Genomic DNA, 25683 nt, shown 5'->3' with positions numbered 1-25683 from the left:
CATGTTCAGTCCTGACTCTGGCACCAGCAGGAGGCCGGTCCATGTTTAGTCCTGACTGGCACCAGCAGGAGGCCGGTCCATGTTTAGTCCTGACTCTGGCACCAGCAGGAGGCCGGTCCTGACTCTGGCACCAGCAGGAGGCCGGTCCACGTTTAGTCCTGACTCTGGCACCAGCAGGAGGCCGGTCCATGTTCAGTCCTGACTCTGGCACCAGCAAGAGGCCGGTCCATGTTTAGTCCTGACTTTGGCACTAGCAGGAGGCCGGTCCATGTTCAGTCCTGATTCTGGCACCAGCAGGAGGCCGGTCCATGTTTAGTCCTGACTGGCACCAGCAGGAGGCCGGTCCATGTTTAGTCCTGACTCTGGCACCAGCAGGAGGCCGGTCCTGACTCTGGCACCAGCAGGAGGCCGGTCCATGTTCATTCCTGACTCTGGCACCAGCAGGAGGCCGGTCCATGTTCAGTCCTGACTCTGGCACCAGCAAGAGGCCGGTCCATGTTTAGTCCTGACTTTGGCACTAGCAGGAGGCCGGTCCATGTTCAGTCCTGATTCTGGCACCAGCAGGAGGCCGGTCCATGTTTAGTCCTGACTCTGACACCAGCAGGAGGCCGGTCCATGTTTAGTCCTGACTCTGGCACCAGCAGGAGGCCGGTCCTGACTCTGGCACCAGCAGGAGGCCGGTCCATGTTCAGTCCTGACTCTGGCACCAGCAGGAGGCCGGTCCATGTTTAGTCTTGACTCTGGCACCAACAGGAGTTCCTTGCTTAGTCCTGACTCTGGCACCAGCAGGAGGCCGGTCCATGTTTAGTCCTGACTCTGGCACCAGCAGGAGGCCGGTCCATGTTTAGTCCTGACTCTGGCACCAGCAGGAGGCCGGTCCATGTTTAGTCCTGACTCTGGCACCAGCAGGAGGCCGGTCCTGACTCTGGCACCAGCAGGAGGCCGGTCCATGTTCAATCCTGACTCTGGCACCAGCAGGAGGCCGGTCCATGTTTAGTCCTGACTCTGGCATCAGCAGGAGGCCAGTCCATGTTCAGTCCTGACTCTGGCACCAGCAGGAGGCCGGTCCATGTTTATTCCTGACTCTGGCACCAGCAGGAGGCCGGTCCATGTTTAGTCCTGACTCTGGCACCAGCAGGAGGCCGGTCCAGGTTCAGTCCTGACTCTGGCACCAGTAGGAGGCCGCTCCATGTTCAGTCCTGACTCTGGCACCAGCAGGAGGCCGCTCCATGTTTAGTCCTGACTCTGGCACCAGCAGGAGGCCGGTCCTGACTCTGGCACCAGCAGGAGTCCGGTCCATGTTCAGTCCTGACTCTGGCACCAGCAGGAGGCCGGTCCATGTTTAGTCCTGACTCTGGCACCAGCAGGAGGCCGGTCCAGGTTCAGTCCTGACTCTGGCACCAGTAGGAGGCCGCTCCATGTTTAGTCCTGACTCTGGCACCAGCAGGAGGCCGGTCCATGTTTAGTCCTGACTCTGGCACCAGCAGGAGGCCGGTCCATGTTCAATCCTGACTCTGGCACCAGCAGGAGGCCGGTCCATGTTTAGTCCTGACTCTGGCACCAGCAGGAGGCCGGTCCAGGTTCAGTCCTGACTCTGGCACCAGTAGGAGGCCGCTCCATGTTTAGTCCTGACTCTGGCACCAGCAGGAGGCCGGTCCATGTTTGGTCCTGACTCTGGCATCAGCAGGAGGCCAGTCCATGTTCAGTCCTGACTCTGGCACCAGCAGGAGGCCGGTCCATGTTTAGTCCTGACTCTGGCACCAGCAGGAGGCCGGTCCAGGTTCAGTCCTGACTCTGGCACCAGTAGGAGGCCGCTCCATGTTCAGTCCTGACTCTGGCACCAGCAGGAGGCCGCTCCATGTTTAGTCCTGACTCTGGCACCAGCAGGAGGCCGGTCCTGACTCTGGCACCAGCAGGAGTCCGGTCCATGTTCAGTCCTGACTCTGGCACCAGCAGGAGGCCGGTCCATGTTTAGTCCTGACTCTGGCACCAGCAGGAGGCCGGTCCAGGTTCAGTCCTGACTCTGGCACCAGTAGGAGGCCGCTCCATGTTTAGTCCTGACTCTGGCACCAGCAGGAGGCCGGTCCATGTTTAGTCCTGACTCTGGCACCAGCAGGAGGCCGGTCCATGTTCAGTCCTGACTCTGGCACCAGCAGGAGGCCGGTCCATGTTTAGTCCTGACTCTGGCACCAGCAGGAGGCCGGTCCAGGTTCAGTCCTGACTCTGGCACCAGTAGGAGGCCGCTCCATGTTTAGTCCTGACTCTGGCACCAGCAGGAGGCCGGTCCATGTTTAGTCCTGACTGGCATCAGCAGGAGGCCGGTCCATGTTTAGTCCTGACTCTGGCACCAGCAGGAGGCCGGTCCATGTTCAGTCCTGACTCTGGCACCAGCAGGAGGCCAGTCCATGTTTATTCCTGACTCTGGCACCAGCAGGAGGCCAGTCCATGTTTAGTCCTGACTCTGGCACCAGCAGGAGGCCGGTCCATGTTCAGTCCTGATTCTGGCACCAGCAGGAGGCCAGTCCATGTTTATTCCTGACTCTGGCACCAGCAGGAGGCCGGTCCATGTTTAGTTCTGACTCTGGCACCAGCAGGAGGCCGGTCCAGGTTCAGTCCTGACTCTGGCACCAGTAGGAGGCCGCTCCATGTTCAGTCCTGACTCTTGCACCAGCAGGAGGCCGGTCCATGTTTAGTCCTGACTTTGGCACCAGCAGGAGGCCGGTCCTGACTCTGGCACCAGCAGGAGGCCGGTCCACGTTTAGTCCTGACTCTGGCACCAGCAGGAGGCCGGTCCATGTTCATTCCTGACTCTGGCACCAGCAGGAGGCCGGTCCATGTTCAGTCCTGACTCTGGCACCAGCAGGAGGCCAGTCCATGTTTATTCCTGACTCTGGCACCAGCAGGAGGCCAGTCCATGTTCAGTCCTGACTCTGGCACCAGCAGGAGGCAGGTCCATGTTTATTCCTGACTCTGGCACCAGCAGGAGGCCGGTCCATGTTTAGTCCTGACTCTGGCACCAGCAGGAGGCCGGTCCAGGTTCAGTCCTGACTCTGGCACCAGTAGGAGGCCGCTCCATGTTCAGTCCTGACTCTGGCACCAGCAGGAGGCCGCTCCATGTTTAGTCCTGACTCTGGCACCAGCAGGAGGCCAGTCCATGTTTAGTCCTGACTCTGGCACCAGCAGGAGGCCGGTCCATGTTCAGTCCTGATTCTGGCACCAGCAGGAGGCCAGTCCATGTTTATTCCTGACTCTGGCACCAGCAGGAGGCCGGTCCATGTTTAGTCCTGACTCTGGCACCAGCAGGAGGCCGGTCCAGGTTCAGTCCTGACTCTGGCACCAGTAGGAGGCCGCTCCATGTTCAGTCCTGACTCTGGCACCAGCAGGAGGCCGGTCCATGTTTAGTCCTGACTTTGGCACCAGCAGGAGGCCGGTCCTGACTCTGGCACCAGCAGGAGGCCGGTCCACGTTTAGTCCTGACTCTGGCACCAGCAGGAGGCCGGTCCATGTTCATTCCTGACTCTGGCACCAGCAGGAGGCCGGTCCATGTTCAGTCCTGACTCTTGCACCAGCAAGAGGCCGGTCCATGTTTAGTCCTGACTTTGGCACTAGCAGGAGGCCGGTCCATGTTCAGTCCTGATTCTGGCACCAGCAGGAGGCCGGTCCATGTTTAGTCCTGACTCTGACACCAGCAGGAGGCCGGTCCATGTTTAGTCCTGACTCTGGCACCAGCAGGAGGCCGGTCCTGACTCTGGCACCAGCAGGAGGCCGGTCCATGTTCAGTCCTGACTCTGGCACCAGCAGGAGGCCGGTCCATGTTTAGTCTTGACTCTGGCACCAGCAGGAGGTCCTTGCTTAGTCCTGACTCTGGCACCAGCAGGAGGCCGGTCCATGTTTAGTCCTGACTCTGGCACCAGCAGGAGGCCGGTCCATGTTTAGTCCTGACTCTGGCACCAGCAGGAGGCCGGTCCATGTTTAGTCCTGACTCTGGCACCAGCAGGAGGCCGGTCCTGACTCTGGCACCAGCAGGAGGCCGGTCCACGTTTAGTCCTGACTCTGGCACCAGCAGGAGGCCGGTCCATGTTCAGTCCTGACTCTGGCACCAGCAGGAGGCCGGTCCATGTTTAGTCCTGACTGGCACCAGCAGGAGGCCGGTCCATGTTTAGTCCTGACTCTGGCACCAGCAGGAGGCCGGTCCTGACTCTGGCACCAGCAGGAGGCCGGTCCACGTTTAGTCCTGACTCTGGCACCAGCAGGAGGCCGGTCCATGTTCAGTCCTGACTCTGGCACCAGCAAGAGGCCGGTCCATGTTTAGTCCTGACTTTGGCACTAGCAGGAGGCCGGTCCATGTTCAGTCCTGATTCTGGCACCAGCAGGAGGCCGGTCCATGTTTAGTCCTGACTGGCACCAGCAGGAGGCCGGTCCATGTTTAGTCCTGACTCTGGCACCAGCAGGAGGCCGGTCCTGACTCTGGCACCAGCAGGAGGCCGGTCCATGTTCATTCCTGACTCTGGCACCAGCAGGAGGCCGGTCCATGTTCAGTCCTGACTCTGGCACCAGCAAGAGGCCGGTCCATGTTTAGTCCTGACTTTGGCACTAGCAGGAGGCCGGTCCATGTTCAGTCCTGATTCTGGCACCAGCAGGAGGCCGGTCCATGTTTAGTCCTGACTCTGACACCAGCAGGAGGCCGGTCCATGTTTAGTCCTGACTCTGGCACCAGCAGGAGGCCGGTCCTGACTCTGGCACCAGCAGGAGGCCGGTCCATGTTCAGTCCTGACTCTGGCACCAGCAGGAGGCCGGTCCATGTTTAGTCTTGACTCTGGCACCAACAGGAGTTCCTTGCTTAGTCCTGACTCTGGCACCAGCAGGAGGCCGGTCCATGTTTAGTCCTGACTCTGGCACCAGCAGGAGGCCGGTCCATGTTTAGTCCTGACTCTGGCACCAGCAGGAGGCCGGTCCATGTTTAGTCCTGACTCTGGCACCAGCAGGAGGCCGGTCCTGACTCTGGCACCAGCAGGAGGCCGGTCCATGTTCAGTCCTGACTCTGGCACCAGCAGGAGGCCGGTCCATGTTTAGTCCTGACTCTGGCATCAGCAGGAGGCCAGTCCATGTTCAGTCCTGACTCTGGCACCAGCAGGAGGCCGGTCCATGTTTATTCCTGACTCTGGCACCAGCAGGAGGCCGGTCCATGTTTAGTCCTGACTCTGGCACCAGCAGGAGGCCGGTCCAGGTTCAGTCCTGACTCTGGCACCAGTAGGAGGCCGCTCCATGTTCAGTCCTGACTCTGGCACCAGCAGGAGGCCGCTCCATGTTTAGTCCTGACTCTGGCACCAGCAGGAGGCCGGTCCTGACTCTGGCACCAGCAGGAGTCCGGTCCATGTTCAGTCCTGACTCTGGCACCAGCAGGAGGCCGGTCCATGTTTAGTCCTGACTCTGGCACCAGCAGGAGGCCGGTCCAGGTTCAGTCCTGACTCTGGCACCAGTAGGAGGCCGCTCCATGTTTAGTCCTGACTCTGGCACCAGCAGGAGGCCGGTCCATGTTTAGTCCTGACTCTGGCACCAGCAGGAGGCCGGTCCATGTTCAATCCTGACTCTGGCACCAGCAGGAGGCCGGTCCATGTTTAGTCCTGACTCTGGCACCAGCAGGAGGCCGGTCCAGGTTCAGTCCTGACTCTGGCACCAGTAGGAGGCCGCTCCATGTTTAGTCCTGACTCTGGCACCAGCAGGAGGCCGGTCCATGTTTGGTCCTGACTCTGGCATCAGCAGGAGGCCAGTCCATGTTCAGTCCTGACTCTGGCACCAGCAGGAGGCCGGTCCATGTTTAGTCCTGACTCTGGCACCAGCAGGAGGCCGGTCCAGGTTCAGTCCTGACTCTGGCACCAGTAGGAGGCCGCTCCATGTTCAGTCCTGACTCTGGCACCAGCAGGAGGCCGCTCCATGTTTAGTCCTGACTCTGGCACCAGCAGGAGGCCGGTCCTGACTCTGGCACCAGCAGGAGTCCGGTCCATGTTCAGTCCTGACTCTGGCACCAGCAGGAGGCCGGTCCATGTTTAGTCCTGACTCTGGCACCAGCAGGAGGCCGGTCCAGGTTCAGTCCTGACTCTGGCACCAGTAGGAGGCCGCTCCATGTTTAGTCCTGACTCTGGCACCAGCAGGAGGCCGGTCCATGTTTAGTCCTGACTCTGGCACCAGCAGGAGGCCGGTCCATGTTCAGTCCTGACTCTGGCACCAGCAGGAGGCCGGTCCATGTTTAGTCCTGACTCTGGCACCAGCAGGAGGCCGGTCCAGGTTCAGTCCTGACTCTGGCACCAGTAGGAGGCCGCTCCATGTTTAGTCCTGACTCTGGCACCAGCAGGAGGCCGGTCCATGTTTAGTCCTGACTGGCATCAGCAGGAGGCCGGTCCATGTTTAGTCCTGACTCTGGCACCAGCAGGAGGCCGGTCCATGTTCAGTCCTGACTCTGGCACCAGCAGGAGGCCAGTCCATGTTTATTCCTGACTCTGGCACCAGCAGGAGGCCAGTCCATGTTTAGTCCTGACTCTGGCACCAGCAGGAGGCCGGTCCATGTTCAGTCCTGATTCTGGCACCAGCAGGAGGCCAGTCCATGTTTATTCCTGACTCTGGCACCAGCAGGAGGCCGGTCCATGTTTAGTTCTGACTCTGGCACCAGCAGGAGGCCGGTCCAGGTTCAGTCCTGACTCTGGCACCAGTAGGAGGCCGCTCCATGTTCAGTCCTGACTCTTGCACCAGCAGGAGGCCGGTCCATGTTTAGTCCTGACTTTGGCACCAGCAGGAGGCCGGTCCTGACTCTGGCACCAGCAGGAGGCCGGTCCACGTTTAGTCCTGACTCTGGCACCAGCAGGAGGCCGGTCCATGTTCATTCCTGACTCTGGCACCAGCAGGAGGCCGGTCCATGTTCAGTCCTGACTCTGGCACCAGCAAGAGGCCGGTCCATGTTTAGTCCTGACTCTGGCACTAGCAGGAGGCCGGTCCATGTTCAGTCCTGATTCTGGCACCAGCAGGAGGCCGGTCCATGTTTAGTCCCGACTCTGACACCAGCAGGAGGCCGGTCCATGTTTAGTCCTGACTCTGGCACCAGCAGGAGGCCGGTCCTGACTCTGGCACCAGCAGGAGGCCGGTCCATGTTCAGTCCTGACTCTGGCACCAGCAGGAGGCCGGTCCATGTTTAGTCTTGACTCTGGCACCAGCAGGAGGTCCTTGCTTAGTCCTGACTCTGGCACCAGCAGGAGGCCGGTCCATGTTCAGTCCTGACTCTGGCACCAGCAGGAGGCCGGTCCATGTTTAGTCCTGACTCTGGCACCAGCAGGAGGCCGGTCCATGTTTAGTCCTGACTCTGGCACCAGCAGGAGGCCGGTCCTGACTCTGGCACCAGCAGGAGGCCGGTCCATGTTCAGTCCTGACTCTGGCACCAGCAGGAGGCCGGTCCATGTTCAGTCCTGACTCTGGCACCAGCAGGAGGCCGGTCCATGTTTAGTCCTGACTCTGGCATCAGCAGGAGGCTGGTCCATGTTTAGTCCTGACTCTGGCACCAGCAGGAGGCCGGTCCATGTTCAGTCCTGACTCTGGCACCAGCAGGAGGCCAGTCCATGTTTATTCCTGACTCTGGCACCAGCAGGAGGCCAGTCCATGTTCAGTCCTGACTCTGGCACCAGCAGGAGGCAGGTCCATGTTTATTCCTGACTCTGGCACCAGCAGGAGGCCGGTCCATGTTTAGTCCTGACTCTGGCACCAGCAGGAGGCCGGTCCAGGTTCAGTCCTGACTCTGGCACCAGTAGGAGGCCGCTCCATGTTCAGTCCTGACTCTGGCACCAGCAGGAGGCCGCTCCATGTTTAGTCCTGACTCTGGCACCAGCAGGAGGCCGGTCCATGTTTAGTCCTGACTCTGGCACCAGCAGGAGGCCGGTCCATGTTCAGTCCTGACTCTGGCACCAGCAGGAGGCCAGTCCATGTTTATTCCTGACTCTGCCACCAGCAGGAGGCCAGTCCATGTTTAGTCCTGACTCTGGCACCAGCAGGAGGCCGGTCCATGTTCAGTCCTGATTCTGGCACCAGCAGGAGGCCAGTCCATGTTTATTCCTGACTCTGGCACCAGCAGGAGGCCGGTCCATGTTTAGTCCTGACTCTGGCACCAGCAGGAGGCCGGTCCAGGTTCAGTCCTGACTCTGGCACCAGTAGGAGGCCGCTCCATGTTCAGTCCTGACTCTGGCACCAGCAGGAGGCCGGTCCCTGTTTAGTCCTGACTTTGGCACCAGCAGGAGGCCGGTCCTGACTCTGGCACCAGCAGGAGGCCGGTCCACGTTTAGTCCTGACTCTGGCACCAGCAGGAGGCCGGTCCATGTTCATTCCTGACTCTGGCACCAGCAGGAGGCCGGTCCATGTTCAGTCCTGACTCTTGCACCAGCAAGAGGCCGGTCCATGTTTAGTCCTGACTTTGGCACTAGCAGGAGGCCGGTCCATGTTCAGTCCTGATTCTGGCACCAGCAGGAGGCCGGTCCATGTTTAGTCCTGACTCTGACACCAGCAGGAGGCCGGTCCATGTTTAGTCCTGACTCTGGCACCAGCAGGAGGCCGGTCCTGACTCTGGCACCAGCAGGAGGCCGGTCCATGTTCAGTCCTGACTCTGGCACCAGCAGGAGGCCGGTCCATGTTTAGTCTTGACTCTGGCACCAGCAGGAGGTCCTTGCTTAGTCCTGACTCTGGCACCAGCAGGAGGCCGGTCCATGTTTAGTCCTGACTCTGGCACCAGCAGGAGGCCGGTCCATGTTTAGTCCTGACTCTGGCACCAGCAGGAGGCCGGTCCATGTTTAGTCCTGACTCTGGCACCAGCAGGAGGCCGGTCCTGACTCTGGCACCAGCAGGAGGCCGGTCCACGTTTAGTCCTGACTCTGGCACCAGCAGGAGGCCGGTCCATGTTCAGTCCTGACTCTGGCACCAGCAGGAGGCCGGTCCATGTTTAGTCCTGACTGGCACCAGCAGGAGGCCGGTCCATGTTTAGTCCTGACTCTGGCACCAGCAGGAGGCCGGTCCTGACTCTGGCACCAGCAGGAGGCCGGTCCACGTTTAGTCCTGACTCTGGCACCAGCAGGAGGCCGGTCCATGTTCATTCCTGACTCTGGCACCAGCAGGAGGCCGGTCCATGTTCAGTCCTGACTCTGGCACCAGCAAGAGGCCGGTCCATGTTTAGTCCTGACTTTGGCACTAGCAGGAGGCCGGTCCATGTTCAGTCCTGATTCTGGCACCAGCAGGAGGCCGGTCCATGTTTAGTCCTGACTCTGACACCAGCAGGAGGCCGGTCCATGTTTAGTCCTGACTCTGGCACCAGCAGGAGGCCGGTCCTGACTCTGGAACCAGCAGGAGGCCGGTCCATGTTCAGTCCTGACTCTGGCACCAGCAGGAGGCCGGTCCATGTTTAGTCTTGACTCTGGCACCAACAGGAGTTCCTTGCTTAGTCCTGACTCTGGCACCAGCAGGAGGCCGGTCCATGTTTAGTCCTGACTCTGGCACCAGCAGGAGGCCGGTCCATGTTTAGTCCTGACTCTGGCACCAGCAGGAGGCCGGTCCATGTTTAGTCCTGACTCTGGCACCAGCAGGAGGCCGGTCCTGACTCTGGCACCAGCAGGAGGCCGGTCCTGACTCTGGCACCAGCAGGAGGCCGGTCCACGTTTAGTCCTGACTCTGGCACCAGCAGGAGGCCGGTCCATGTTCAGTCCTGACTCTGGCACCAGCAGGAGGCCGGTCCATGTTTAGTCCTGACTCTGGCACCAGCAGGAGGCCGGTCCATGTTTAGTCCTGACTCTGGCACCAGCAGGAGGCCGGTCCTGACTCTGGCACCAGCAGGAGGCCGGTCCATGTTCAGTCCTGACTCTGGCACCAGCAGGAGGCCGGTCCATGTTTAGTCTTGACTCTGGCACCAGCAGGAGGTCCTTGCTTAGTCCTGACTCTGGCACCAGCAGGAGGCCGGTCCATGTTTAGTCCTGACTCTGGCACCAGCAGGAGGCCGGTCCATGTTTAGTCCTGACTCTGGCACCAGCAGGAGGCCGGTCCATGTTTAGTCCTGACTCTGGCACCAGCAGGAGGCCGGTCCTGACTCTGGCACCAGCAGGAGGCCGGTCCACGTTTAGTCCTGACTCTGGCACCAGCAGGAGGCCGGTCCATGTTCAGTCCTGACTCTGGCACCAGCAGGAGGCCGGTCCATGTTTAGTCCTGACTGGCACCAGCAGGAGGCCGGTCCATGTTTAGTCCTGACTCTGGCACCAGCAGGAGGCCGGTCCTGACTCTGGCACCAGCAGGAGGCCGGTCCACGTTTAGTCCTGACTCTGGCACCAGCAGGAGGCCGGTCCATGTTCATTCCTGACTCTGGCACCAGCAGGAGGCCGGTCCATGTTCAGTCCTGACTCTGGCACCAGCAAGAGGCCGGTCCATGTTTAGTCCTGACTTTGGCACTAGCAGGAGGCCGGTCCATGTTCAGTCCTGATTCTGGCACCAGCAGGAGGCCGGTCCATGTTCAGTCCTGACTCTGGCACCAGCAGGAGGCCGGTCCATGTTTAGTCTTGACTCTGGCACCAGCAGGAGTTCCTTGCTTAGTCCTGACTCTGGCACCAGCAGGAGGCCGGTCCATGTTTAGTCCTGACTCTGGCACCAGCAGGAGGCCGGTCCATGTTTAGTCCTGACTCTGGCACCAGCAGGAGGCCGGTCCATGTTTAGTCCTGACTCTGGCACCAGCAGGAGGCCGGTCCTGACTCTGGCACCAGCAGGAGGCCGGTCCTGACTCTGGCACCAGCAGGAGGCCGGTCCACGTTTAGTCCTGACTCTGGCACCAGCAGGAGGCCGGTCCATGTTCAGTCCTGACTCTGGCACCAGCAGGAGGCCGGTCCATGTTTAGTCCTGACTCTGGCACCAGCAGGAGGCCGGTCCATGTTTAGTCCTGACTCTGGCACCAGCAGGAGGCCGGTCCATGTTCAGTCCTGACTCTTGCACCAGCAGGAGGCCAGTCCATGTTTATTCCTGACTCTGGCACCAGCAGGAGGCCGGTCCATGTTTAGTCCTGACTCTGGCACCAGCAGGAGGCCGGTCCATGTTCAGTCCTGACTCTGGCACCAGTAGGAGGCCGCTCCACGTTCAGTCCTGACTCTGGCACCAGCAGGAGGCCGCTCCATGTTTAGTCCTGACTCTGGCACCAGCAGGAGGCCGGTCCATGTTTAGTCCTGACTTTGGCACCAGCAGGAGGCCGGTCCTGACTCTGGCACCAGCAGGAGGCCGGTCCACGTTTAGTCCTGACTCTGGCACCAGCAGGAGGCCGGTCCATGTTCATTCCTGACTCTGGCACCAGCAGGAGGCCGGTCCATGTTCAGTCCTGACTCTGGCACCAGCAAGAGGCCGGTCCATGTTTAGTCCTGACTCTGGCACCAGCAGGAGGCCGGTCCATGTTCAGTCCTGATTCTGGCACCAGCAGGAGGCCGGTCCATGTTTAGTCCTGACTCTGACACCAGCAGGAGGCCGGTCCATGTTTAGTCCTGACTCTGGCACCAGCAGGAGTCCGGTCCATGTTCAGTCCTGACTCTGGCACCAGCAGGAGGCCGGTCCACGTTTAGTCCTGACTCTGGCACCAGCAGGAGGCCGGTCCATGTTCATTCCTGACTCTGGCACCAGCAGGAGGCCGCTCCATGTTCAGTCCTGACTCTGGCACCAGCAGGAGGCCGCTCCATGTTTAGTCCTGACTCTGGCACCAGCAGGAGGCCGGTCCATGTTTAGTCCTGACTCTGGCACCAGCAGGAGGCCGGTCCATGTTCAGTCCTGACTCTGGCACCAGCAGGAGGCCGGTCCATGTTTAGTCCTGACTTTGGCACCAGCAGGAGGCCGGTCCTGACTCTGGCACCAGCAGGAGGCCGGTCCACGTTTAGTCCTGACTCTGGCACCAGCAGGAGGCCGGTCCAGGTTCAGTCCTGACTCTGGCACCAGTAGGAGGCCGGTCCATGTTTAGTCCTGACTCTGGCACCAGCAGGAGGCCGGTCCTGACTCTGGCACCAGCAGGAGGCCGGTCCATGTTCAGTCCTGACTCTGGCACCAGCAGGAGGCCGGTCCATGTTTAGTCCTGAATCTGGCACCCGTTGGAGGCCGGTCCATGTTCAGTCCTGACTCTGGCACCAGCAGGAGGCCGGTCCGTGTTTAGTCCTGACTCTGGCACCAGCAGGAGGCCGGTCCATGTTCAGTCCTGACTCTGGCACCAGCAGGAGGCCGGTCCATGTTCAGTCCTGACTCTGGCACCAGCAGGAGGCCGGTCCATGTTTAGTCCTGACTCTGGCACCAGCAGGAGGCCGGTCCATGTTTAGTCCTGACTTTGGCACCAGCAGGAGGCCGGTCCAGGTTCAGTCCTGACTCTGGCACCAGTAGGAGGCCGCTCCATGTTCAGTCCTGACTCTGGCACCAGCAGGAGGCCGGTCCAGGTTCAGTCCTGACTCTGGCACCAGTAGGAGGCCGCTCCATGTTCAGTCCTGACTCTGGCACCAGCAGGAGGCCGCTCCATGTTTAGTCCTGACTCTGGCACCAGCAGGAGGCCGGTCCATGTTTAGTCCTGACTCTGGCACCAGCAGGAGGCCGGTCCATGTTCAGGCCTGACTCTGGCACCAGCAGGAGGCCGGTCCATGTTTAGTCCTGACTTTGGCACCAGCAGGAGGCCGGTCCTGACTCTGGCACCAGCAGGAGGCCGGTCCACGTTTAGTCCTGACTCTGGCACCAGAAAGAGGCCGGTCCATGTTTAGTCCTGACTCTGGCACCAGCAGGAGGCCGGTCCATGTTCAGTCCTGACTCTGGCACCAGCAGGAGGCCGGTCCATGTTTAGTCCTGACTCTGACACCAGCAGGAGGCCAGTCCATGTTTATTCCTGACTCTGGCACCAGCAGGAGGCCAGTCCATGTTTATTCCTGACTCTGGCACCAGCAGGAGGCCGGTCCATGTTTAGTCCTGACTCTGGCACCAGCAGGAGGCCGGTCCAGGTTCAGTCCTGACTCTGGCACCAGTAGGAGGCCGCTCCATGTTCAGTCCTGACTCTGGCACCAGCAGGAGGCCGGTCCATGTTTAGTCCTGACTTTGGCACCAGCAGGAGGCCGGTCCTGACTCTGGCACCAGCAGGAGGCCGGTCCACGTTTAGTCCTGACTCTGGCACCAGCAGGAGGCCGGTCCATGTTCATTCCTGACTCTGGCACCAGCAGGAGGCCGGTCCATGTTCAGTCCTGACTCTGGCACCAGCAAGAGGCCGGTCCATGTTTAGTCCTGACTCTGACACCAGCAGGAGGCCGGTCCATGTTTAGTCCTGACTCTGGCACCAGCAGGAGGCCGGTCCTGACTCTGGCACCAGCAGGAGTCCGGTCCATGTTCAGTCCTGACTCTGGCACCAGCAGGAGGCCGGTCCATGTTTAGTCCTGACTCTGGCACCAGCAGGAGGCCGGTCCATGTTTAGTCCTGACTCTGGCACCAGCAGGAGGCCGGTCTATGTATAGTCCTGACTCTGGCACCAGCAGGAGGCCGGTCCAGGTTCAGTCCTGACTCTGGCACCAGTAGGAGGCCGTTCCATGTTCAGTCCTGACTCTGGCACCAGCAGGAGGCCGCTCCATGTTTAGTCCTGACTCTGGCACCAGCAGGAGGCCGGTCCATGTTTAGTCCTGACTCTGGCACCAGCAGGAGGCCGGTCCATGTTCAGTCCTGACTCTGGCACCAGCAGGAGGCCGGTCCATGTTTAGTCCTGACTTTGGCACCAGCAGGAGGCCGGTCCTGACTCTGGCACCAGCAGGAGGCCGGTCTACGTTTAGTCCTGACTCTGGCACCAGCAGGAGGCCGGTCCACGTTTAGTCCTGACTCTGGCACCAGCAGGAGGCCGGTCCATGTTCAGTCCTGACTCTGGCACCAGCAGGAGGCCGGTCCATGTTTAGTCCTGACTCTGGCATCAGCAGGAGGCCGGTCCATGTTCAGTCCTGACTCTGGCACCAGCAGGAGGCCAGTCCATGTTTATTCCTGACTCTGGCACCAGCAGGAGGCCAGTCCATGTTTAGTCCTGACTCTGGCACCAGCAGGAGGCCGGTCCATGTTTAGTCCTGACTCTGGCACCAGCAGGAGGCCGGTCCATGTTTAGTCCTGACTCTGACACCAGCAGGAGGCCGGTCCATGTTTAGTCCTGACTCTGGCACCAGCAGGAGGCCGGTCCACGTTTAGTCCTGACTCTGGCACCAGCAGGAGGCCGGTCCATGTTCATTCCTGACTCTGGCACCAGCAGGAGGCCGGTCCATGTTCAGTCCTGACTCTTGCACCAGCAAGAGGCCGGTCCATGTTTAGTCCTGACTCTGGCACCAGCAGGAGGCCGGTCCATGTTCAGTCCTGATTCTGGCACCAGCAGGAGGCCGGTCCATGTTTAGTCCTGACTCTGACACCAGCAGGAGGCCGGTCCATGTTTAGTCCTGACTCTGGCACCAGCAGGAGGCCGGTCCTGACTCTGGCACCAGCAGGAGTCCGGTCCATGTTCAGTCCTGACTCTGGCACCAGCAGGAGGCCGGTCCATGTTTAGTCCTGACTCTGGCACCAGCAGGAGGCCGGTCCATGTTTAGTCCTGACTCTGGCACCAGCAGGAGGCCGCTCCATGTTTAGTCCTGACTCTGGCACCAGCAGGAGGCCGGTCCATGTTTAGTCCTGACTCTGGCACCAGCAGGAGGCCGGTCCATGTTCAGTCCTGACTCTGGCACCAGCAGGAGGCCGGTCCATGTTTAGTCCTGACTTTGGCACCAGCAGGAGGCCGGTCCTGACTCTGGCACCAGCAGGAGGCCGGTCCACGTTTAGTCCTGACTCTGGCACCAGCAAGAGGCGGGTCCATGTTTAGTCCTGACTCTGGCACCAGCAGGAGGCCGGTCCATGTTCAGTCCTGATTCTGGCACCAGCAGGAGGCCGGTCCATGTTTAGTCCTGACTCTGACACCAGCAGGAGGCCGGTCCATGTTTAGTCCTGACTCTGGCACCAGCAGGAGGCCGGTCCTGACTCTGGCACCAGCAGGAGTCCGGTCCATGTTCAGTCCTGACTCTGGCACCAGCAGGAGGCCGGTCCATGTTTAGTCCTGACTCTGGCACCAGCAGGAGGCCGGTCCATGTTTAGTCCTGACTCTGGCACCAGCAGGAGGCCGGTCCATGTTTAGTCCTGACTCTGGCACCAGCAGGAGGCCGCTCCATGTTTAATCCTGACTCTGGCACCAGCAGGAGGCCGGTCCATGTTTAGTCCTGACTCTGGCACCAGCAGGAGGCCGGTCCATGTTCAGTCCTGACTCTGGCACCAGCAGGAGGCCGGTCCATGTTTAGTCCTGACTTTGGCACCAGCAGGAGGCCGGTCCTGACTCTGGCACCAGCAGGAGGCCGGTCCACGTTTAGTCCTGACTCTGGCACCAGCAAGAGGCCGGTCCATGTTTAGTCCTGACTCTGGCACCAGCAGGAGGCCGGTCCATGTTCAGTCCTGATTCTGGCACCAGCAGGAGGCCGGTCCATGTTTAGTCCTGACTCTGACACCAGCAGGAGGCCGGTCCATGTTTAGTCCTGACTCTGGCACCAGCAGGAGGCCGGTCCTGACTCTGGCACCAGCAGGAGTCCGGTCCATGTTCAGTCCTGACTCTGGCACCAGCAGGAGGCCGGTCCATGTTTAGTCCTGACTCTGGCACCAGCAGGAGGCCGGTCCATGTTTAGTCCTGACTCTGGCACCAGCAGGAGGCCGGTCCATGTTTAGTCCTGACTCTGGCACCAGCAGGAGGCCGGTCCAGGTTCAGTCCTGACTCTGGCACCAGTAGGAGGCCGTTCCATGTTCAGTCCTGACTCTGGCACCAGCAGGAGGCCGCTCCATGTTTAGTCCTGACTCTGGCACCAGCAGGAGGCCGGTCCATGTTTAGTCCAGACTCTGGCACCAGCAGGAGGCCGGTCCATGTTTAGTCCTGACTCTGGCACCAGCAGGAGGCCGCTCCATGTTTAATCCTGACTCTGGCACCAGCAGGAGGCCGGTCCATGTTTAGTCCTGACTCTGGCACCAGCAGGAGGCCGGTCCATGTTCAGTCCTGATTCTGGCACCAGCAGGAGGCCGGTCCATGTTTAGTCCTGACTCTGACACCAGCAGGAGGCCGGTCCATGTTTAGTCCTGACTCTGGCACCAGCAGGAGGCCGGTCCTGACTCTGGCACCAGCAGGAGTCCGGTCCATGTTCAGTCCTGACTCTGGCACCAGCAGGAGGCCGGTCCATGTTTAGTCCTGACTCTGGCACCAGCAGGAGGCCGGTCCATGTTTAGTCCTGACTCTGGCACCAGCAGGAGGCCGGTCCATGTTTAGTCCTGACTCTGGCACCAGCAGGAGGCCGCTCCATGTTTAATCCTGACTCTGGCACCAGCAGGAGGCCGGTCCATGTTTAGTCCTGACTCTGGCACCAGCAGGAGGCCGGTCCATGTTCAGTCCTGACTCTGGCACCAGCAGGAGGCCGGTCCATGTTTAGTCCTGACTTTGGCACCAGCAGGAGGCCGGTCCTGACTCTGGCACCAGCAGGAGGCCGGTCCACGTTTAGTCCTGACTCTGGCACCAGCAAGAGGCCGGTCCATGTTTAGTCCTGACTCTGGCACCAGCAGGAGGCCGGTCCATGTTCAGTCCTGATTCTGGCACCAGCAGGAGGCCGGTCCATGTTTAGTCCTGACTCTGACACCAGCAGGAGGCCGGTCCATGTTTAGTCCTGACTCTGGCACCAGCAGGAGGCCGGTCCTGACTCTGGCACCAGCAGGAGTCCGGTCCATGTTCAGTCCTGACTCTGGCACCAGCAGGAGGCCGGTCCATGTTTAGTCCTGACTCTGGCACCAGCAGGAGGCCGGTCCATGTTTAGTCCTGACTCTGGCACCAGCAGGAGGCCGGTCCATGTTTAGTCCTGACTCTGGCACCAGCAGGAGGCCGCTCCATGTTTAGTCGTGACTCTGGCACCAGCAGGAGGCCGGTCCATGTTTAGTCCTGACTCTGGCACCAGCAGGAGGCCGGTCCATGTTCAGTCCTGACTCTGGCACCAGCAGGAGGCCGGTCCATGTTTAGTCCTGACTTTGGCACCAGCAGGAGGCCGGTCCTGACTCTGGCACCAGCAGGAGGCCGGTCCACGTTTAGTCCTGACTCTGGCACCAGCAGGAGGCCGGTCCACGTTTAGTCCTGACTCTGGCACCAGCAGGAGGCCGGTCCATGTTCAGTCCTGACTCTGGCACCAGCAGGAGGCCGGTCCATGTTTAGTCCTGACTTTGGCACCAGCAGGAGGCCGGTCCTGACTCTGGCACCAGCAGGAGGCCGGTCCACGTTTAGTCCTGACTCTGGCACCAGCAGGAGGCCGGTCCATGTTCATTCCTGACTCTGGCACCAGCAGGAGGCCGGTCCATGTTCAGTCCTGACTCTGGCACCAGCAAGAGGCCGGTCCATGTTTAGTCCTGACTCTGGCACCAGCAGGAGGCCGGTCCATGTTCAGTCCTGATTCTGGCACCAGCAGGAGGCCGGTCCATGTTTAGTCCTGACTCTGACACCAGCAGGAGGCCGGTCCATGTTTAGTCCTGACTTTGGCACCAGCAGGAGGCCGGTCCTGACTCTGGCACCAGCAGGAGTCCGGTCCATGTTCAGTCCTGACTCTGGCACCAGCAGGAGGCCGGTCCATGTTTAGTCCTGACTCTGGCACCAGCAGGAGGCCGGTCCATGTTTAGTCCTGACTCTGGCACCAGCAGGAGGCCGGTCCATGTTTAGTCCTGACTCTGGCACCAGCAGGAGGCCGGTCCAGGTTCAGTCCTGACTCTGGCACCAGTAGGAGGCCGTTCCATGTTCAGTCCTGACTCTGGCACCAGCAGGAGGCCGCTCCATGTTTAGTCCTGACTCTGGCACCAGCAGGAGGCCGGTCCATGTTTAGTCCTGACTCTGGCACCAGCAGGAGGCCGGTCCATGTTCAGTCCTGACTCTGGCACCAGCAGGAGGCCGGTCCATGTTTAGTCCTGACTTTGGCACCAGCAGGAGGCCGGTCCTGACTCTGGCACCAGCAGGAGGCCGGTCCACGTTTAGTCCTGACTCTGGCACCAGCAGGAGGCCGGTCCACGTTTAGTCCTGACTCTGGCACCAGCAGGAGGCCGGTCCATGTTCAGTCCTGACTCTGGCACCAGCAGGAGGCCGGTCCATGTTTAGTCCTGACTCTGGCATCAGCAGGAGGCCGGTCCATGTTTAGTCCTGACTCTGGCACCAGCAGGAGGCCGGTCCATGTTCAGTCCTGACTCTGGCACCAGCAGGAGGCCAGTCCATGTTTATTCCTGACTCTGGCACCAGCAGGAGGCCAGTCCATGTTTAGTCCTGACTCTGGCACCAGCAGGAGGCCGGTCCATGTTCAGTCCTGACTCTGGCACCAGCAGGAGGCCAGTCCATGTTTATTCCTGACTCTGGCACCAGCAGGAGGCCGGTCCATGTTTAGTCCTGACTCTGGCACCAGCAGGAGGCCGGTCCAGGTTCAGTCCTGACTCTGGCACCAGTAGGAGGCCGCTCCATGTTCAGTCCTGACTCTGGCACCAGCAGGAGGCCGGTCCATGTTTAGTCCTGACTCTGGCACCAGCAGGAGGCCGGTCCATGTTCAGTCCTGACTCTGGCACCAGCAGGAGGCCGGTCCATGTTTAGTCCTGACTTTGGCACCAGCAGGAGGCCGGTCCTGACTCTGGCACCAGCAGGAGGCCGGTCCACGTTTAGTCCTGACTCTGGCACCAGCAGGAGTCCGGTCCATGTTCAGTCCTGACTCTGGCACCAGCAGGAGGCCGGTCCATGTTTAGTCTTGACTCTGGCACCAGCAGGAGGTCCTTGTTTAGTCCTGACTCTGGCACCAGCAGGAGGCCGGTCCATGTTTAGTCCTGACTCTGGCACCAGCAGGAGGCCGGTCCATGTTTAGTCCTGACTCTGGCACCAGCAGGAGGCCGGTCCTGACTCTGGCACCAGCAGGAGGCCGGTCCACGTTTAGTCCTGACTCTGGCACCAGCAGGAGGCCGGTCCATGTTCAGTCCTGACTCTGGCACCAGCAGGAGGCCGGTCCATGTTTAGTCCTGACTCTGGCACCAGCAGGAGGCCGGTCCATGTTTAGTCCTGACTCTGGCACCAGCAGGAGGCCGGTCCTGACTCTGGCACCAGCAGGAGGCCGGTCCATGTTCAGTCCTGACTCTGGCACCAGCAGGAGGCCAGTCCTGACTCTGGCACCAGCAGGAGGCCAGTCCATGTTTAGTCCTGACTCTGGCACCAGCAGGAGGCCGGTCCATGTTTAGTCCTGACTCTGGCACCAGCAGGAGGCCGGTCCATGTTCAGTCCTGACTCTGGCACCAGCAGGAGGCCGGTCCATGTTCAGTCCTGACTCTGGCACCAGCAGGAGGCCGGTCCATGTTCAGTCCTGACTCTGGCACCAGCAGGAGGCCGGTCCATGTTCAGTCCTGACTCTGGCACCAGCAGAAGGCCGGTCCATGTTTAGTCCTGACTCTGGCACCAGTTGGAGGCCGGTCCATGTTCAGTCCTGACTCTGGCACCAGCAGGAGGCCGGTCCGTGTTTAGTCCTGACTCTGGCACCAGCAGGAGGCCGGTCCATGTTCAGTCCTGACTCTGGCACCAGCAGGAGGCCGGTCCATGTTCAGTCCTGACTCTGGCACCAGCAGGAGGCCGGTCCATGTTTAGTCCTGACTCTGGCACCAGCAGGAGGCCGGTCCATGTTTAGTCCTGACTTTGGCACCAGCAGGAGGCCGGTCCAGGTTCAGTCCTGACTCTGGCACCAGTAGGAGGCCGCTCCATGTTCAGTCCTGACTCTGGCACCAGCAGGAGGCCGCTCCATGTTTAGTCCTGACTCTTGCACCAGCAGGAGGCCGGTCCATGTTTAGTCCTGACTCTGGCACCAGCAGGAGGCCGGTCCATGTTCAGTCCTGACTCTGGCAACAGCAGGAGGCCGGTCCATGTTTAGTCCTGACTTTGGCACCAGCAGGAGGCCGGTCCTGACTCTGGCACCAGCAGGAGGCCGGTCCACGTTTAGTCCTGACTCTGGCACCAGCAGGAGGCCGGTCCATGTTCATTCCTGACTCTGGCACCAGCAGGAGGCCGGTCCATGTTCAGTCCTGACTCTGGCACCAGCAAGAGGCCGGTCCATGTTTAGTCCTGACTCTGGCACTAGCAGGAGGCCGGTCCATGTTCAGTCCTGATTCTGGCACCAGCAGGAGGCCGGTCCATGTTTAGTCCTGACTCTGACACCAGCAGGAGGCCGGTCCATGTTTAGTCCTGACTCTGGCACCAGCAGGAGGCCGGTCCTGACTCTGGCACCAGCAGGAGGCCGGTCCATGTTCAGTCCTGACTCTGGCACCAGCAGGAGGCCGGTCCATGTTTAGTCTTGACTCTGGCACCAGCAGGAGGTCCTTGCTTAGTCCTGACTCTGGCACCAGCAGGAGGCCGGTCCATGTTTAGTCCTGACTCTGGCACCAGCAGGAGGCCGGTCCATGTTTAGTCCTGACTCTGGCACCAGCAGGAGGCCGGTCCATGTTTAGTCCTGACTCTGGCACCAGCAGGAGGCCGGGCTGAGACCAGGACACGTGATTAAACCTGGTCTTGATTAACACGTGTTTTCTTGTGAAACGCTGCCCCGGATGCCCGCCCTCTCTCGCTCTAACGCACCCTCCTCCCTCACTGCGTGGCCAGTCAGATCCCGTTCCGTCGAGCGCAGACACGGACCGCGCACCGTCTGCTGCCCGTGCGTCCCGTGCGTCCCTCCCGCGCCACTGTCTCTACCACCGCGCTTCGACCGCCACGCGCCGACGGACGCACGCGCTGGCCGAGCTACGACGCACCATGGCCCGCGTGCTGGTCCAAGGGATGCCGGGGGATGAGGAGGACGCGGAGGCCACTGGGAAGAGCACCGGGGAGAGCACCGGGGCGGACACCGGGGAGCCGCGGATGCTGAGCCGGTACAGGAGCATCAGAGGCCGGCGGAGGAAGAGGAAGGAGCTGTTCATCTTCCAGATGTGCTTCGCGGCGCTGCTGCTCGCGCTCGCAGCCGCGCTGCGTTCCGTCACGCACGACTCAGGTAGAACGGCATCGAACCGGGGTCATGATGAGAACCGGAACCATGGCGACCGGGTCATGATGAGAACCGGAACCATGGCGACCGGGGTCATGATGAGAACCGGAACCATGGCGACCGGGGTCATGATGAGAACCGGAACCATGGCGACCGGGTCACGCGGGTGTGGAACGGGCTGTGTTCAAGAACGCGTCATTTAGTCCTGTTTTTAGTGTTTAGAGGGTTCACCTGCTGCAGACCTCATTTATCTCTGTGTTCTTTTAGTCCTGGCTTAGTCCTGGTTTACTCCTGGTTCAGTCCTGGTTTAGTCCTGGTTCAGTCCTGGTTTAGTCCTGGTTTGGTCCTGGTCCAGGACTCATTTATGTTGCTGTAAAACCTCAGAAATACAGATAAATATAATACATCTGTATATTATATATTATATATGTTTGTTTATCGGCCCATATTCCGACACCTTTGCTGATTATTGCTGAGATCTGTATATCGTTATATCTGTATATCGTTATATCTGTATATCGTTATATCTGTATATCGTTATATCTGTATATCGTTATATCTGTATATCGTTATATCTGTATATCGTTATATCTGTATACAATATCTGTGTGTGTATGTATATAGATACATAGATACATAGATGTATAGATTATATCTATATATAATTTCTAAAATATATTCAAATACTGCAGTTTTATCAATATCACAGTATTTAACATATTACAATTATTATTTCACTTGTACTGAACATCCTGGTGTTGAGGAACAGACCTTGTACTGAACATCCTGGTGTTGAGGAACAGACCTTGTACTGAACATCCTGGTGTTGAGGAACAGACCTTGTACTGAACATCCCGGTGTTGAGGAACAGACCTTGTACTGAACATCCTGGTGTTGAGGAACAGACCTTGTACTGAACATCCCGGTGTTGAGGAACAGACCTTGTACTGAACATCCTGGTGTTGAGGAACAGACCTTGTACTGAACATCCTGGTGTTGAGTAATAGACCTTGTACTGAACATCCTGGTGTTGAGGAACAGACCTTGTACTGAACATCCTGGTGTTGAGTAACAGACCTTGTACTGAACATCCTGGTGTTGAGGAACAGACCTTGTACTGAACATCCTGGTGTTGAGGAACAGACATTGTACTGAACATCCCGGTGTTGAGTAACAGACATTGTACTGAACATCCCGGTGTTGAGGAACAGACCTTGTACTGAACATCCTGGTGTTGAGGAACAGACCTTGTACTGAACATCCTGGTGTTGAGTAATAGACCTTATACTGAACATCCTGGTGTTGAGGAACAGACCTTGTACTGAACATCCCGGTGTTGAGGAACAGACCTTGTACTGAACATCCTGGTGTTGAGGAACAGACCTTGTACTGAACATCCTGGTGTTGAGTAATAGACCTTGTACTGAACATCCTGGTGTTGAGTAATAGACCTTGTACTGAACATCCTGGTGTTGAGGAACAGACCTTGTACTGAACATCCCGGAGTTGAGTAATAGACCTTGTACTGAACATCCTGGTGTTGAGGAACAGACCTTGTACTGAACATCCCGGTGTTGAGGAACAGACCTTGTACTGAACATCCTGGTGTTGAGGAACAGACCTTGTACTGAACATCCTGGTGTTGAGGAACAGACCTTGTACTGAACATCCTGGTGTTGAGGAACAGACATTGTACTGAACATCCCGGTGTTGAGGAACAGACCTTGTACTGAACATCCTGGTGTTGAGTAACAGACATTGTACTGAACATCCCGGTGTTGAGGAACAGACCTTGTACTGAACATCCTGGTGTTGAGGAACAGACCTTGTACTGAACATCCTGGTGTTGAGTAATAGACCTTGTACTGAACATCCTGGTGTTGAGGAACAGACCTTGTACTGAACATCCCGGTGTTGAGGAACAGACCTTGTACTGAACATCCTGGTGTTGAGGAACAGACCTTGTACTGAACATCCTGGTGTTGAGTAATAGACCTTGTACTGAACATCCTGGTGTTGAGTAATAGACCTTGTACTGAACATCCTGGTGTTGAGGAACAGACCTTGTACTGAACATCCTGGTGTTGAGGAACAGACCTTGTACTGAACATCCTGGTGTTGAGTAATAGACCTTGTACTGAACATCCTGGTGTTGAGTAATAGACCTTGTACTGAACATCCTGGTGTTGAGTAATAGACCTTGTACTGAACATCCTGGTGTTGAGGAACAGACCTTGTACTGAACATCCTGGTGTTGAGGAACAGACCTTGTACTGAACATCCCGGTGTTGAGGAACAGACCTTGTACTGAACATCCCGGTGTTGAGGAACAGACCTTGTACTGAACATCCCGGTGTTGAGGAACAGACCTTGTACTGAACATCCCGGTGTTGAGGAACAGACCTTGTACTGAACATCCCGGTGTTGAGGAACAGACCTTGTACTGAACATCCTGGTGCTGAGGAACAGACCTTGTACTGAACATCCCGGTGTTGAGGAACAGACCTTGTACTGAACATCCTGGTGTTGAGGAACAGACCTTGTACTGAACATCCCGGTGTTGAGTAACAGACATTGTACTGAACATCCTGGTGTTGAGTAATAGACCTTGTACTGAACATCCCGGTGTTGAGGAACAGACCTTGTACTGAACATCCTGGTGTTGAGTAATATACCTTGTACTGAACATCCTGGTGTTGAGGAACAGACCTTGTACTGAACATCCTGGTGTTGAGGAACAGACCTTGTACTGAACATCCTGGTGTTGAGTAATAGACCTTGTACTGAACATCCTGGTGTTGAGGAACAGACCTTGTACTGAACATCCTGGTGTTGAGTAATAGACCTTGTACTGAACATCCTGGTGTTGAGGAACAGACCTTGTACTGAACATCCTGGTGTTGAGTAACAGACATTGTACTGAACATCCTGGTGTTGAGTAATAGACCTTGTACTGAACATCCTGGTGTTGAGGAACAGACCTTGTACTGAACATCCTGGTGTTGAGTAATAGACCTTGTACTGAACATCCTGGTGTTGAGGAACAGACCTTGTACTGAACATCCTGGTGTTGAGGAACAGACCTTGTACTGAACATCCTGGTGTTGAGGAACAGACCTTGTACTGAACATCCTGGTGTTGAGGAACAGACCTTGCACTGAACATCCTGGTGTTGAGGAACAGACCTTGCACTGAACATCCTGGTGTTGAGGAACAGACCTTGTACTGAACATCCCGGTGTTGAGGAACAGACCTTGTACTGAACATCCCGGTGTTGAGGAACAGACCTTGTACTGAACATCCCGGTGTTGAGGAACAGACCTTGTACTGAACATCCCGGTGTTGAGGAACAGACCTTGTACTGAACATCCCGGTGTTGAGGAACAGACCTTGTACTGAACATCCTGGTGTTGAGGAACAGACCTTGTACTGAACATCCCGGTGTTGAGGTCGGGGCTCTCGATGTGGAGGATCCTCGTGAAGCGTAGGAGAGAGAGACGTGTGAACATGAAAGAACCGGACACAGCGACCTTTTCAGATCAGCACTTCAGAGACAAACTGGAGAGAGGGAGAGATGGAGGGAGGGAGGGAGGGAGAGAGAGTGGGAGGGAGAGAGGGGGAGGGAGAGAGGAGGGAGGGAGAGAGAGAAGGAGAGAGGGAGGGAGAGAGAGGGAGAGAGGGAGAGAGAGAGGAGGGAGGGAGAGAGGAGGGAGAGAGAGGAGGGAGAGGAGGGAGGGAGAGAGGAGGGAGGGACAGAGAGAAGGAGAGAGGAGGAGAGAGGGAGGGAGAGAGGGAGGGAGAGAGAGAGGAGGGAGGGAGAGAGGAGGGAGAGAGAGGAGGGAGAGGAGGGAGAGAGATAGGAGGGAGGGAGAGAGGAGGGAGAGAGAGAGAAGGGAGAGAGAGAGAAAGAGAGTAGGGAGAGAGGAGGGAGGGAGGGAGAGAGAGAGGAGGGAGAGAGGGAGGGAGGGAGGGAGAGAGGAGGGAGGGAGAGAGAGAAGAAGAGAGGAGGGAGAGAGGAGAGAGGGAGGGGGAGAGAGGGAGGGAGAGAGAGGAGGGAGGGAGAGAGGAGGGAGAGAGGGAGGAGGGAGAGGAGGGAGGGAGAGAGGAGGGATAGAGAGAGAGAAGGAGAGAGGGAGGGAGAGAGGAGGGAGGGAGAGAGGAGGGAGGGAGAGAGGAGGGAGATAGGAGGGAGGGAGAGAGAGAGAGGAGGTAGAGAGGAGGGAGGGAGAGAGGAGGGAGGGAGGGAGAGAGAGAGGAGGGAGAAGGGGGCAAAGAGGGAGGGAGGGAGAGAGGTAGAGAGGGTGATGGAGAAAGAAGAAAGAGGAGAGAGAGGGGGATGAGAAGGAGAAAAGAGAGAACACAATTATATTTCAGTTTTGAAAAACATTTTGCCCGTTTGTGTAAAGTTTATAATTGTACTTCCTGGACGTGAGCTCAGATATGACACAGGTAGAGGTCGTTCCACAGCTGTTACCATAGCAACCAGACTGTAAACAAGAGCCAGAAGGTATACTTCAGCATAAGTCCGGTTTGTCCTTTTATACAGTCATTTTACCTTTGGTCAGATACATTTAGA

General features: G+C 58.4%; 1 protein-coding gene across 1 annotated transcript in view; it reads left to right on the top strand.

Annotated features, from left to right (window-relative positions):
* The first annotated feature begins 20964 nt into the window (after positions 1–20964).
* Positions 20965–25683, top strand: part of LOC140351552 (sodium/potassium/calcium exchanger 3-like) — an 89631-nt gene continuing 84912 nt past the window's right edge. The window contains exon 1 of the mRNA XM_072437406.1: positions 20965–21113. Within this exon, the coding sequence (XP_072293507.1) occupies positions 20984–21113 (130 nt within the window). The 5' untranslated portion in view covers positions 20965–20983. The remainder of the gene's footprint in view (positions 21114–25683) is intronic.

The sequence above is a fragment of the Eucyclogobius newberryi genome, unplaced genomic scaffold (assembly GCF_026437365.1).
Source record: "Eucyclogobius newberryi isolate DKJ021-1_F unplaced genomic scaffold, fEucNew1.0.hap1 SCAF_8, whole genome shotgun sequence".
Taxonomy (NCBI): domain Eukaryota; kingdom Metazoa; phylum Chordata; class Actinopteri; order Gobiiformes; family Gobiidae; genus Eucyclogobius; species Eucyclogobius newberryi.
The sequence above is the reverse complement of the archived record's forward strand: the minus strand, read 5'-3'. Positions and strand labels throughout refer to the sequence as shown.